The sequence below is a fragment of the Oncorhynchus clarkii genome, chromosome 3 (assembly GCF_045791955.1).
Source record: "Oncorhynchus clarkii lewisi isolate Uvic-CL-2024 chromosome 3, UVic_Ocla_1.0, whole genome shotgun sequence".
Classification (NCBI taxonomy): Eukaryota; Metazoa; Chordata; class Actinopteri; order Salmoniformes; family Salmonidae; genus Oncorhynchus; species Oncorhynchus clarkii.
The window spans coordinates 52,532,013-52,546,705 of NC_092149.1; the positions used below are offsets into that span (position 1 = coordinate 52,532,013).

At 43.2% G+C, this 14,693-nt stretch overlaps 1 protein-coding gene across 2 annotated transcripts in view; it reads left to right on the top strand.

Moving 5' to 3' along the window:
* Positions 1-14,693, top strand: part of LOC139397351 (protein TANC1-like) — a 224,846-nt gene that overhangs the window by 65,941 nt on the left and 144,212 nt on the right. For both annotated transcript variants that reach the window (XM_071144111.1, XM_071144118.1), the window contains exon 3: positions 6,901-7,008. In XM_071144111.1, the coding sequence (XP_071000212.1) occupies positions 6,901-7,008 (108 nt within the window). The remainder of the gene's footprint in view (positions 1-6,900; positions 7,009-14,693) is intronic.

The window sequence follows — 14,693 nt, forward strand, 5'->3', positions numbered from 1 at the left end:
TCAGCGCTTTCTTTTCCAACTGTTAACGGCGATGTCGTCCGGAGTGTTGTTGTGTTAGGTAGGCCTATTTGTTGCATTTTTTTTCTTCCATTTATCAAGCTTATTGGGACCTGTTAGTGTTTTTTATTTGTGATAGCTGCACTGTGATTTACATTTTGTGCTGAAAAAACACTTTTGGTTAGGGATTTTTTCTTCAAATCAAATCAAACTTTATTTGTCACATGCGCCGAATACAACAAGTGTAGACCTTATCGTGAAATGCTTACTTACAAGCCCTTAACCAACAATGCAGTTCAAGAAGAGTTAAGAAAATATTTACCAAATGAACTCAAGTAAAAAATAAAATATAATAAATTATAAAATGTAACACAATAACATGACAATAACGAGGCTATATACAGCGGGTACCAGTACCGAGTCAGTGTGCGGGGGTACAGGTTAGATGATGTAATTTGTGAATTTGTACTTGTAGGTAGGGGTGAAGTGGCTATGCATAGATAATAAACAGCGAGTAGCAGCAGTGTAGAAAACAAATGGGGGGGGGGGGGGGGGGTCAATGCAATAGTCAAGTGACCATTTGATTAATTGTTCAGCTGTCTTATGGCTTGGGGGTGGAAGCTGTTAAGGAGCCTTTTGGTCCTAGACTTGATGCTCCGGTACCACTTGCCGTGCGGGCAGGAGGGTTTTCCTTAACGTTAATTATTCCGTTTCGTTTACGCATTTTAACGTTTAAACATTCACACCCCTACATTTGACCAAAGCACATTAAAACGTGTGCACTATATAGGGAAAATGTGTGCCGTTTTGGATGTGCATAAAGTCTTAGGAGAGGTAGAGAGATCTGGCATAGTGTCTGTTTTGCTCCTCCTTGATCTGTCCTTCATAACGTCTCAGCGCCCTCACTCACTCACTCACTCACTCACTCACTCACTCACTCTCCAGCCTTTTTCATGCTTATTAAACAATGCTATTTCTCATTGGGCAGGTCTTAAGTGTAGAATAGCAGCACGCTCTAATGGCTCTTTCAGGGGGCAGGCACCCGTTGATAAAGGCTTTGGGGTAAACATGAAAGAGTCATATCTAAGAGATGAGATTTGGGAAGAGGAAAACCCTCCTGCCCTCTCTCTATGCTCTGACCTGAGAGTACTAGTACTAAACCTAACTATCTACATGATCTAGCATCTTAACTTGAATTTACCCTAGTGCAAACATGTAGTCACTTTTCTGTTACTGCTTGAGTACATTAGGGTCGTTCTACGAAAAGAGTGCTTATAGTGTCCCTTTGATATTTTAAGTAGCAATTGTGCACCAATATTTCGTTTTAAAAGCCTGTTATATTAAATTAAGTGCCCTTCAATATAAACCACATGGATAATTTTTAGTATTTTTTATATGATTAAAGACTTGCTAATGTGCGAAAATTCAGCATTTTGCCATGTCCCTCCGTTTGCCCTATGTGAATTCTAGGAAGGGTTTAACCCACTTAACCCCATCATTTCCCCAAGTTTTCACCATCATTGTAAAGCCCTAGTTATTTTGTTGCCACTCCCAATTGCACACAACAAGCTTCCATTCCCCCTGTCGCAAGGGGAGTCATGGTTGATTTAAGATGGAATTGTCAACCCTGTTACTTTAATAGGATCTTACTATAGTATTTTGTTTATTTCACTTCATAATATGGGAACCGTGTTTTTTATAAAGAACATGTGCTCTTTATGTCAGAATGTTAAAATTAGGTGAAATCAACGTTTTTGTGGACCAATTTACACTTCTCAAAAGTTACCGAATCTGTGGAACAATATTGTAAACTTTCAAGAATGTGTTTTAAAAAAAAATCAAATCACCAAGGCACACTGCCTGCTTGAATGAAGTGAATGCATTTAGTGGGTTTGTGATTATTCTGAGATGTTGACCTCGACTCATTAAGTCTACTATTTAAAACAGCCGTGCCTCTGTCTTGTCTCTTCCCTCTAGCTAATTGGCTCTGTGTGACTCCTGGCTAATAGGTTGAGCCTGACCGTCCACAGATGAATGGACTCTTATGCAGACTGTTACTTCCTCATTCAAGAAGCTGACTTGGCCAGGTCCGTCCTGTTGGAGGCCAGCCACAGACTGATTAGATGCATTCAGATTTCAGCTCACATGTGGTTCAGTTGAAAGAGATCCAGACTAGATGATGCTTTTCAGAAACATCTGTCTTCCTGGCATTGTATAACATTAGTTCCAGGCAGCTTCCATGCTCACTCACTGGATTGGTCATGTGCCTGTTTGGGTGCTCATTGCTCATTTTTATGTGCAATTTTTCACTCTAAAGATTAGGATTTTCCACTATGATAAATATAATAGCCCTAATTTACTTCTATAGTTTTATCAATTCTATTGACATAGACGGCGGAATGATTTTTTGACAGGGGGTGCAGGATTCTTTTTGCCTGATTTAGATATGTTTGTGCTTATAATTTCCAATATTTTAGTAGTCAATACACACCTTCTCTTCTGTCATTAGGCCTATATGTTGCCCCTAGAAGATTAACCCTTGCTCACCAGAATAATGTCATAAATCGATAGAATGAATAGTTCAATTTAGTTGACACCGGTAAAGTTCTCTATCATCTCGGTTTCTTTCACGGAGCAAAGACGTTTAGGGACCAGAAAAAACCTGGAAAGATTTTCTGTGCAAAGGATTTACTGTGCAAAATTTCCAAATTACATCAGTTTGACCGGTTGTAAGGAGGTACGCTACTATCAGTGTTTATGAGGCTATTAAAGAGCTCTGTACAGACAGTATCTAACTGCACATTCAAATTCTCTAAAGATGCATAAAGAAATAAAGCATATTTCTCTACTCCTGTTCCCGAGTAAAAATGTAGCCTACATTTGGTGTATCACTTTACTGCAAGAAATGCTTAATTCTGCAGGAGTTAACATTAAGGCTATATAAGAGGTTATAGACCTACAGTCAGTGTCCAGATTTCTGTTTCCATTTAACCCATCTGAACAGTATGCTACAGTTCCCTTGCTGTGCCAAAGGCCTGTTTGATGTCCCCATCTTGTGACTGTCGAACATTAGCCTACTTTTCTGACCCTCCCTTCTCTTTATTTTCAACTCTCCATTTCTCTTATTGAATAAACACTGATTGTCATTTTTGCCTCCGTGGATCGACATGAACTTTTTCGGCCTGTTTCCAAAACCATTTGGCGATTGGTGTGTAGACTATTTGGCACGTAAAGCTTAATTAGGCTTACACACTAATGTCAGATAACCTAAAATAATCAAAGAAAAACCTCAATGTAGCCTACAGATATAAATTTAACAACAATGATATACTTATGAATTTTTTAAAGGTATTGTTTTCTCTTTCTCCAACCAGCCCACAACCCCCCCGCCCTTCATCCACACAATACTTAATGACTCTAAACCTGCCCATCCCGCGGACACACTACATTACCAAAAGTATGTGGACACCTGCTCGTCGAACATCTCATTCCAAAATCCTGGGCATTAATATTGACTTTGTCCTCCCTTTGCTGATATAACAGCCTCCACTCTCCTGGGAAGGCGTTCTACTAGATGTTTGCACATTGCTGCGGGGACTTGCTTCCATTCAGCCACAGTAGCATTAGTAAGGTCGGAGCACTGATGTTGTGCGATTAGGCCTGGCTTGCAGTCGACGTTCCAATTCATCCCAAAGGTGTTCGATGGGGTTGATGTCAGGGCTCTGCAGAACAGTCAAGTTCATACACACCAATCTCGACAAACAATTTCTGTATTGACCTCGCTTTGTGCATGGGGGCATTGTCGTGCTGAAACAGGAAAAGGCCTTCCCCGAACTGTTGCCTCAAAGTTGGAAGTACAGAATTGTCTAGAATATCATTATATGCTGTAGCGTTAAGATTACCTTCACTGGAACTAAGGGGCCTAGCACAAACCATGAAAAACAGACCCAGACTATTATTTATCCTCCACCAAACTTTACAGTTGGCACTATGCATTGGGGCAGGTAGCGTTCTCCTGGCATCCTCCAAACCCAGATTTGTCTGTTGGACTACCAGATAGTGAAGCGTGATTCATCACTCCAGAAAATGCCTTTCCACTGCTCCAGAGTCCAATGGCGCGAGCTTTACACCACTCCAGCCGAAGCTTGGCATTGCACATGGTGATCTTAGGCTTGTGTGCGGCTGCTCGGCCATGGAAACCCATTTCATGAAGCTCCAGACGAACCGTTCTTGTGCTAATGTTGCTTCCAGAGGCAGTTTGGAACTCAGTAGTGAGTGTTGCAACCGAGGACAGACAAATTTGATTTATTTATTTGTTTACATTTTTTGGTACTTTTTACCCCTTTTTCTCCCGATATCCAATTGCTAGTTACAGTCTTGTCCCATCACTGCAACTCCCGTACGGACTTGGGAGAGGCAAAGGTTGAGAGCCGTGTGTCCTCTGAAACACGTCTCCGCCAAGCCACACTGCTTCTTGACACAGTGCTCTCTTAACCCGGAACACAGCCACACCAATGTGTCGGAGGAAACACCGTACAGCTGGCGACCGAAGTCAGCGTGCACAAGGAGTCGCTAATGCGTGATGGGACAAGGACATCCCTGCCGGCCAAACCCTCCCTTAACCCGGACAATGCTGGGCCAATTGTGTGCCGCATCATGGGTCTCCCAGTCGCGGCCGTCTGTGACACAGCCTGGGATCAAACCCGGGTCTGTAGTGACGCCTCTAGCACTGCGATGCAGTGCTGTAGACCGCTACGCCACTCGGGAGGCCAGGACACGACTTTTACACGCTTCAGCACTCGGCGGTCCCTTTCTGTGAGCTTGTGTGGCCTACCACTTCGCGGATGAGCCATTGTTGCTCCGAGGCATTTCAACTTCGCAATAACATATCTTACTTTTGACCAGAGCAGAAATCTGATGAATTGACTTGTTGGAAAGGTGGCATCCTACGACAGTGCCACGTTGAAAGTCACTGAGCTCTTCAGTAAGGCCGTTCTACTGCCAATGTTTGTCTTTGGAGATTGCATGACTGTGTGCTCGATTTGATACACCAGTCAGCAACAGGTGTCTACATACTTTTGTATATATAGTGTATAACCGCGGGGACTACGGGCTGTAAGTAGCCCTGGCTACGCTCTATGCATTTCAAGTCCTAAATCCATAGGTGGCAGTATGAATCAAGCTAAATCTGCGTGGTGGTGACTGGTGGTTGGTTCCTGTGCCATTAACATGGCTGGCTGCTGGCTGAAACCGTATCTGAGGACAAGATCACACCTGGGGGATGTGGGATGGTTTCACAGCAGCATAGCACAGCGCTGGCCAGCCCAATGTTCAACCTGAGTCAGAGGGAGGGAGAGCTAGCATGCACACACATGCACAACACAACACACACACACAGAGAGGGTGGGGTTGGGGGGTGGATGATGCGGTAATAACAAAAGACAATCACTCTCTCCCCATCTAATCTTTTTGTTATGGCTGGGGTTACACATGCAGTCATCTGATTAGAGAACACTAGAGGAGAACTAGATTGGGTTACAGTAGGTCAATGTGAGAGAAAACGGAGAGGGAAGGATACTGTTCTTATGGATTTGAAATGTCCATTTACTTCCTGGTATTTGATGTTTTTCCCCCACTGCTTTTTGGTCAGATTGATTGCTCCCACAGATGTTTTTATTTATTTACCAACCAGGATTGCTGTCTTCGTGTTGTAGTGATACTTAGGTATTGTTACTGCATTAAATTATGCATTACATGTTGGGTGTGTAGGCCTGTACTATATTAGCTGTGATGAATGTATGGATGCTCTTAGGCATACATTGTGTACTTACAATGTGTAAACATCTCTCATGGCCCATCATGCTGTCTTTTCATGGCTGTGAGAGGCAGTCTGTGTGTGAAAGGATAGTTGTTCAAAGATGTCCTTTGATAGCTCTGTTGTTTCAGGGAGAATAGAATAGCAGGCAAACACTTTTTGAGTGGCATGGCCCTGCACTGTGCCCCCGGAGCAGAGGTATGAGTGGGGACACACACAGGCATGCAGGGACACACACAGGCATGCACGCACACACACACTAAAGTTGCTAGAGATTGATGCTTCCGGCGGTGCCAGTGCGTCAGCGTTTGGGATCATAACAACAGCCAGGGAATAGTGTTGCATCCCAAATGTCACCCTGTACTGTGTACTGACCAGGGCCCTGTGGGCTCAAAAGTAGTGCCCTATGTAGGGAATAGGGTTCCATTCGGGATGCACACAGTGTTCTGCTCAGCACTGGGATTTGCTGCTTCTATTCCTGTCAGTCAGCGAGGAAATGCACACTAATCTCAGTCATCCTCACCAAGGGGACAGAACAGAAACTCTCATGAAGATCCTTAGCTCCTGTCCTAGAAACAACACCTGATTTTTTAAACCACGCCAAAGCAGCACCCTTAACTTACCTCAGAGGCACACCACATACAAGCGCATAGCAGTACCCTACTGGTATGTGCTCTCTCTCTCTCTCTCTCTCTCTGTCTGTCTGTCTGTCTGTCTGTCTGTCTGTCTGTCTGTCTGTCTGTCTGTCTGTCTGTCTGTCTGTTAACTCACTCACTCACTCACTCACTCACTCACTCACTCACTCACTCACAGTCATACTGAGATACACACACATATGCATTCCCCTGAACTGGCCGTTGTGTGTGTTACTGCTGGTTGTCTCTGCAGGCGGATCTTTCTCTCTCAGGGCTGTCAGACAGAGCAGAGCTGCTATCAGCACAGGGAGCTATTCTCTCTCTCTCTCTCTCTTTCGCTGTTTCTCCTGAGCCCGTCCCGCTAGGACACTCATCATCTCTCAAACCCCATCTGGAAAAAGTTCATCCAGCAAGAACTCTCTCTCTCTCTCTCTCGCTGCGCTCTGACTGCAGGTCCAATCAGGAAGCCCAAGTATGTGGAGAGCCCTCGTGTTCCTGGAGACGCCATTATCTCAGAGCTGAGGAAGGTGGCTGATAGCAAGACAGAGTCCTCTCACAATGGTGAGTGTACTGTGTTTGTGTTTCTATGGGGTTTGTTGGGGTTTGGCTGTGATAGTTTTACAGTTTTATTTGTCGTATGTACAGGATACACATGGTACACACCGTTCAACAAAACTTGCAGGTTCCATCCCGACAAAAAAAACACACAAAAAACAAGCAATTTAAAAACAACATCATTAATCATCATGAGTAGATCGACGGTCAAGAGACAGAAGGTTGAGAACGTTGGCTTGAGTGAGGTCACCATAGGGAGGAGGTGGTCAAGGGGAGAGCCAGGAGGAGACAGGCAGCACGTTTTCATCACCGTGTCTCGCCATCCACGCCGTCAGTAGCTTCGCAGTAGGACTCAGTCAGATGACGTCAGAGTTCTGTACTAGCCACTGGGCTAGTAGCTAGCTAACTACTCTTCACCACTACCAAAATGTAGCACCCACTTGGGTGATATTACTGCAGTCACGAGGCGCCAGAAAGCACACCACACTTTAATTGTAATTCAGGAGTGTCCTTATAACTGGTTATTTGTCATCTCTGTACAACTTTGTATTCAGACAGTTGGCATACCTGTAATCGAATAAAAACGTTGCATGGTAGCATAAAAAGGGAGAACCATGCACAGTAGTGATCATTTTGATTAACCTATTACAGATTTTTGGAAAATGTATTTGCATACTAAATTAACAAAATAGTAAAAACATGATTTATTATCAGATTTTCAAAACCTTTAAATTAAATTTAGAATAGAACAATAGGAAATTACTACGGAAAAATAATATTACTTATTTTTCATTCCTTTTAAAGTCATCATCTCATCTCTGCTCAGGCAGTAGCAGCCAGCCAGACAGACCCATCTAACGTTATCTCTGTGCTCCTCATACTGTACTTTTTTTTGTCATTCTGTTTAGTTAGATTAGTGTGGCAAAGTATGCTGCAGAGCTGTCTGAAAATCTTTTGACTAGTTCTTCAAAGTAGATAAGGCATACCTTCACGAACTGTCTCTATCTCTCTCGCCGTTGTGTTGTGTACATTCCTCTCTCATTCGGGTCTATGCGGTCTGTGTGTATCTAACCTAACATACCCGGCATAAAAGTAAATCCGTCTCTGTCTTAGCCAGTAAAAACAAGTGCAATGGATTATGGCCATTGTAGTTAACTACCACGTTGCTGTGCTGAACTAGGTTGAATATTTGCTTGATGAAAACTACAACTCCCTTCAGCTCAGCGTCCCACATAGTTCTTGACTTGATTTCTCTCGTGAATTATTTGAGTTCTCTCTAGTGTCTAGAGAAATGGTGCGTTGGGCTCACACAAAGAAATAAGTTAAATTAATTCAAGTAATTGAACAGATATAGGTCAATTAGTTGTTTAATAACCAAAACCAAAAAAACTAAATGTTGCTTAATTAATTAATTTGTTATTAGATTCAATTATCACTTTATTATCACTTTACCTATCTTTAAAATAACAGGCGTTTTGGTGTCAAGTGTCAATCATAGAGATTGCCATTGAGGGCTTCCACCATTTAAAAGTAGGGATTTCTATGGGCTGGGAGTGATCAGCCAATGATCAGAGAGCATTGTCTTCTTTAAATTGGGTGGCCTATGGATTTTAAACCAAAGGGAATATCCAAGACCAAGATTTATACCAGGGCATTGGTCCCAAGATCCAGTGAATTGAGACCATGACAAGTTAAAGACCGAATTTAAGATCAAGAGTGCATGGGCCCTTCTTCAGTTTTAAGAAGCAGTAGAGTACAAGTGGAGTACAATTGATTACTGTAGAGCACAGCTCTATATGTTTAATTTATTTGTAAAAATGTGTATAAACATAATTCCACTTTGACATTATTGGGTATTGTGTGTAGGCCAGTACATACATTTGCATCTTTGCTCAAATGCATGTAATGCCTGACAATATTCCAGAAATGTATGGCTATGACATCTAGTCTATGGGTTGGCCAAAGTGGTTCCTAATTCGCTTCCATAAATTACTCTTTACGTATTGATCAATGGAGAACATTTCTTTGGCCACCAAGCAAAAACTTTGGCAGTGATATAATTTAAATTGTGATGGTGAGTAAAACAACTAAACTTTGGATTTCAACTAATTTTAACATCCTATCATAATGAGCGCATGTTCACCTTGATGTTTAAATTCTATTGTAAGTTTTTATTTATTTATTTGATTTAGATTTAAACCAAAACTTTAGAGCCTGGTCAAAAATAGCGCTCTAAATAGGGAATGGGGTGCAATTTGGGCCGAGTCTCAGAGTGAGCAGCTTACTTAAGGTGCACAGGCTCGTAACACGGTACATTTGTTGAATGTTGGGGGGATCAAGTACAGTCAGTCCCGGACTCCTTGTCATCAAACAAAGCCCAATATAACCTGCCCTGAGTTTACACCTCCACCCTCCTCAGAGTACCGTACATTTCCCTCATGTTTTACCCCTCCAGCCCAATTCCCCCTGGCTGGCCTTTCACAGTGGGCTTGCTGATCCCAGAACCCCTCCAGCTCCTCATCCCCCAGCACTCTGCCACCAACATGTGTTTACAGGAGTGGGCTGGCCCAGCGTTGTCTTAACCCTGCATGTGCTACAGCTTGTGTATACAGATACGCTCAGTGCAGCACTTCCCTCTAGGGTTTCAGCTCTGTGCCAAAATGGGATTTTCACGCAATGGAAATTCTACATGACTGTGGCAGATCTGGAGGCCTCCGGACATCTCTGCTGTAGCCTTACTACTCCTCCAGGCCATGGGAATTCTAAACCATCTGACTGACCTGGTGGAAAGGGATTCGACCCAAATGGCACCATGTTCCCTATGTAGTGCACTACTTTTAACCAGAGACATGGGCTCTGGTCAAAAGTAGTGTACTAAGTAGGGAAACAATGGTGCCATTTGGAACGCATGTGAAGTTAACCCGAACAGCAGGGGAAAATGACAAGTCGAGCCGTAGTACACATCTCAGCGCTTGTAGGGACTGTGGATGGAGCTTTCTCTGGGCATGTTCTGTGTCAGGGGCTGCTAATGCATGCAGTGTGCACCTCTACCAAAATGACTATTGTAGCTGGAAACGGCAGCTTTTTTTATGGAATATCTACATAGACGTACAGAGGCCCATTATTAGCAACCATCACTTCTGTTTTCCAATGGCACGTTGTGTTAGCTAATCCAAGTTTATCATTTTAAAAGGCTAATTGATACCAGAATAGAAAGAGGAGTGGGAGGCTCCGGTGCACACCTGAGCAAGAGGACAAGTACATTAGAGTGTCTAGTTTGAGAAACAGATGCCTCACAAGTCCTCAACTGGCAGCTTCATTAAATAGTACCCGCAAAACACCAGTCTCAATGTCAACAGTGAAGAGGCGACTCCGGGATGCTGGCCTTCTAGGCAGAGTCACCTCTTCACTGTTGACGTTGAGACTGGTGTTTTGCGGATACTATTAAATGAAGCTGCCAATTGAGGACTTGTGAGGCGTCTGTTTCTCAAACTAGACACTCTAATTTTGCAACATCAGCTTCCAACTCACACTCTCAAACACAATAATCCCCTGAACGCAGCTCACTCTCCAGATCCCAATCACCTGAATTCTGATCACCTGTTCACAAACATGTATGTCATTTACACACACTATTTAGTTCAGTTCTTTGCACCCCATCATTGTGAGGTATTGTTTGTTTTGGTACACATTCTAGTCGGAGCTCTGTTTATTTCCATATTGTGTATTGTAGTTTTTGGCCATCCTCACTAACAACTTTTTTAGCCTATTCCCTGCAAGTACTTTTGCCTATCAGATTTCCTGTCATCAGCCTCTTGCCTGATCTCCCGGAAAACCTTATTAGCCTTTTCCCTGCCTGTACTGTTAACTTTTTGGAGTCCCTGTGTATGACCTTCTGCCTGCCCCTGGACCCAGCTACCTGCCTCCTCCTGTGGTCCTTTACAAATAAACACCTGCTGCGTCCTGCGCTTGAAACCAGCACTCTGTCTCCCATCGTACTCATTAGAAATGCACTTGTCCTCTTGCTCAGTTGTGCACCGGGGCATCCCACTCCTCTTTCTATTCTGGTTAGATCCAGTTTGCGCTGTTCTGTGAAGGGAGTAAAAAGCAACTGATTTAAGATGTCTTTGGTACATAATTGGTCTAACCTAAACTTTAAAATTAAACAAATTCAAGTAATCACCTTTGAGTGTGGTCTGCATTATTAAGCATACTGGATGGACTGGTTTCCTTATGCTACGCTCCAAACTTTCTATCCATGAGTCTGGGAGAGAACATATAGGCCTAGGCGATGCTGTTGGTTCATTGATTGTGCAGGGCGGCTTACAGAGTTAGCCTACAATTATAGTGAGTTTGTATATTATTTTGAATAGCCTAATAATAGGGATGTATTATTTATTTTCATAATTAATAGGCTGACACATTACCTTAAGCTACAGAATATATCACCACTCTACATTTCCATCTCCTCCTCTCTCTCGTTCATTCCTTTCTCGAGCGCATAGAGAGAGGGGCTGTCAACAGTGTAGTTAAATATGCTTTGTTGTGAAAACATGTTACTATCGATTTTCTCAGAACAGATTTCACTCAAATGAAGCACTGGGTAGCTGCAGGAACAGGGTTAGAGAGCCCATTGCATACAGAGTTTGGGCGGAATATCACCTGTCGCGCAGCAAGGGGCTGCATGCTCCTTTTTAATTGTTTTTATTTCACCTTTATTTAACCAGGTAGGCTAGTTGAGAACAAGTTCTCATTTGCAACTGTGACCTGGCAAAGATAAAGCGTAGCAATTCGACACATACAACAACACATAGTTACACATGGAATAAACAAAACGAACAGTCAAAAATACATTAGAACAAAAGAAAACAAAAAGTCTATATACAGTGAGTGCAAATGAGGTAAGCTAAGGAAATAAATAGGCCATGGTGGCGAATTAATTACAATATAGCAATTAAACACTGGAATGGTAGATCGGCAGAAGATGAATGTGCAGGTAGATACTGGGGTGCAAAGGAGCAAAATAAATAAATACCAGTATGGTGATGAGGTATGTAGATAGATGGGCTGTTTACAGATGGGCTATGTACAGGTGCAGTGATCTGTAAGCTGCTCTGACCGCTGGTGCTTAAAGCTGGTGAGGGAGATGTGAGTCTCCAGCTTCAGAGATTTTTGCAATTCGTTCCAGTCATGGGCAGCAGAGAACTGGAAGGAAAGACGACCAAAGGAGGAATTGGCTTTGGGGGTGACCAGTGAGATATACCTGCTGGAGCGCGTGCTACGAGTGGGTGCTGCTATGGTGACCAGTGAGCTGAGATAAGGCGGGGCTTTACCTAGCAGAGACTTGTAAATAACCTGTAGCCAGTGGGTTTGGCGACGAGTATGAAGCGAGGGCCAACCAACGAGAGCGTACAGGTCGCAATGGTGGGTAGTGTATGGGGCTTTGGTGACAAAACGGATGGCACTGTGATAGACTGCATCCAGTTTGTTGAGTAGAGTGTTGGAAGCTATTTTATAGATGACATCACCGAAGTCGAGGATCGGTAGGATGGTCAGTTTTACGGGGGTATGTTTGGCAGCATGAGTGAAGGATGCTTTGTTGCGATATAGGAAGCCGATTCTAGATTTAATTTTGGATTGGAGATGCTTAATGTGAGTCTGGAAGGAGAGTTTACAGTCTAACCAGACACCCAGGTATTTGTAGTTGTCCACGTATTCTAAGTCAGAGCCGTCCAGAGTAGTGATGCTGGACGGGCGAGCAGGTGCGGGCAGTGATCGATTGAATAGCATGCATTTAGTTTTACTTGCGTTTAAGAGCAGTCGGAGGCCACGGAAGGAGAGTTGTATGGCATTGAAGCTCGTCTGGAGGTTAGTTAACACAGTGTCCAAGGAGGGGCCAGAAGTAGACAGGATGGTGTCGTCTGCGTAGAGGTGGATCAGAGAATCACCAGCAGCAAGAGCAACATCATTGATGTATATAGAAAAGAGAGTCGGCCCGAGAATTGAACCCTGTGGCCCACCCACAAACTGTCAGAGGTCCGGACAACAGGCCCTCCGATTTGACACACTGAACTCTATCAGAGAAGTAGTTGGTAAACCAGGCGAGGCAATAATTTGAGAAACCAAGGCTGTCGAGTCTGCCAATAAGAATGTTGTGATTGACAGAGTCGAAAGCCTTGGCCAGGTCGATGAATACGGCTGCACAGTAATGTCTCTAATCGATGGCGGTTATGATGTCGTTTAGAACCTTGAGTGTGGCTGAGGTGCACTCATGACCAGATCTGAAACCAGATTGCATAGCGGAGAAGGTATGGTGGGATTCAAAATGGTCAGTAATCTGTTTGTTAACTTGGCTTTCGAAGACCTTAGAAAGACAGGGTAGGATAGATATAGGTCTGTAGCAGTTTGGGTCTAGAGTGTCACCCCCTTTGAAGAGGGTGATGACCGCGGCAGCTTTCCAATCTTTGGGAATCTCAGACGATACAAAAGAGAGGTTGAACAGGCTAGTAATAGGGGTTGCAACAATTTCGGCAGATAATTTTAGAAAGAGAGGGTCCAGATTGTCTAGCCCGGCTGATTTTGTAGGGGTCCAGATTTTGCAGCTCTTTCAGAACATCAGCTATCTGGATTTGGGTAAAGGAGAAATGGTGGGGGCTTTGGCGGGTTGCTGTAGAGGGTGCCGGTCAGTTGACCGGGTTAGGGGTAGCCAAGTGGAAAGCATGGCCAGCTGTAGAGAAATGGTTATTGCAATTCTCAATTATAGTGGAGTGGTTGATGCGTGGAGTGAAATAAGGGTTCTGATCAACCCAGACATTTCTATATGTAGTCCCGTGTGGAAGCAGAGTTTTGATGGTTGCCACTAAAAAAAGGAGCATCCCAGCTGCTACCATATTTATTTCTCAGCTGTTCACATGCTCTGCAATAAAACCTGAGTAGCCTACCCGGCATGATTTAAAAACAAGCAGTCTGGAAAGCTGCCTCCATTCGCTATTCCAGTGCATACCGATGACATGCCTTTTTTCCTACCAATTTGATAATGAATAATGGGCCATTCTAAATTAAAACTAATTTGACATATTAGTAAAGACAATAGTCTGACCTTCTCAAATCATCAATAGGCTATAGTCGCATCATGCAGCCCATATGTGTTTTGATTTCTAAGAAATTCTAAGGTTTGTATCAGTAACTAAAGTTGCCAAATAACTAAAGCTAGCATATAGGACCTGCTTCAAATTATCACTTTTACGCTCAACATAGCCACTTCTTATGCGCTCTCACTCCAGAATGGTTAAAATGTCCTTTCTATTTTATTCCGCTAAATTCAATTATATTAATCTGACTATAAAATCATATAATATAAAATAATGGCACGGGAGTTATAAGCATATCTTGTCTACTAAATGAACGAGCCTACAGCCTATGGCATGGCACATAGCCAGATAACATACAGTAGGCCAACTCATATTCTGTTCGTCTGAAATATAATTTCTTCAAATCGTAACCTTCCTAAAATAAATCATTTATTGTGATGGTGTATATTTAGACCTTTTTAAATGTGGATGTTCCAAAGGCGTGCCTAAGGGGCTTGTATGTAGCCAGTATGCATGGAGGCCTGGAGATGCTAAACGTGTTTATGGTAATTAACTGTCAATTACCGTGAGACTGGCACTTATAAGCAGGCTTTTGCATGA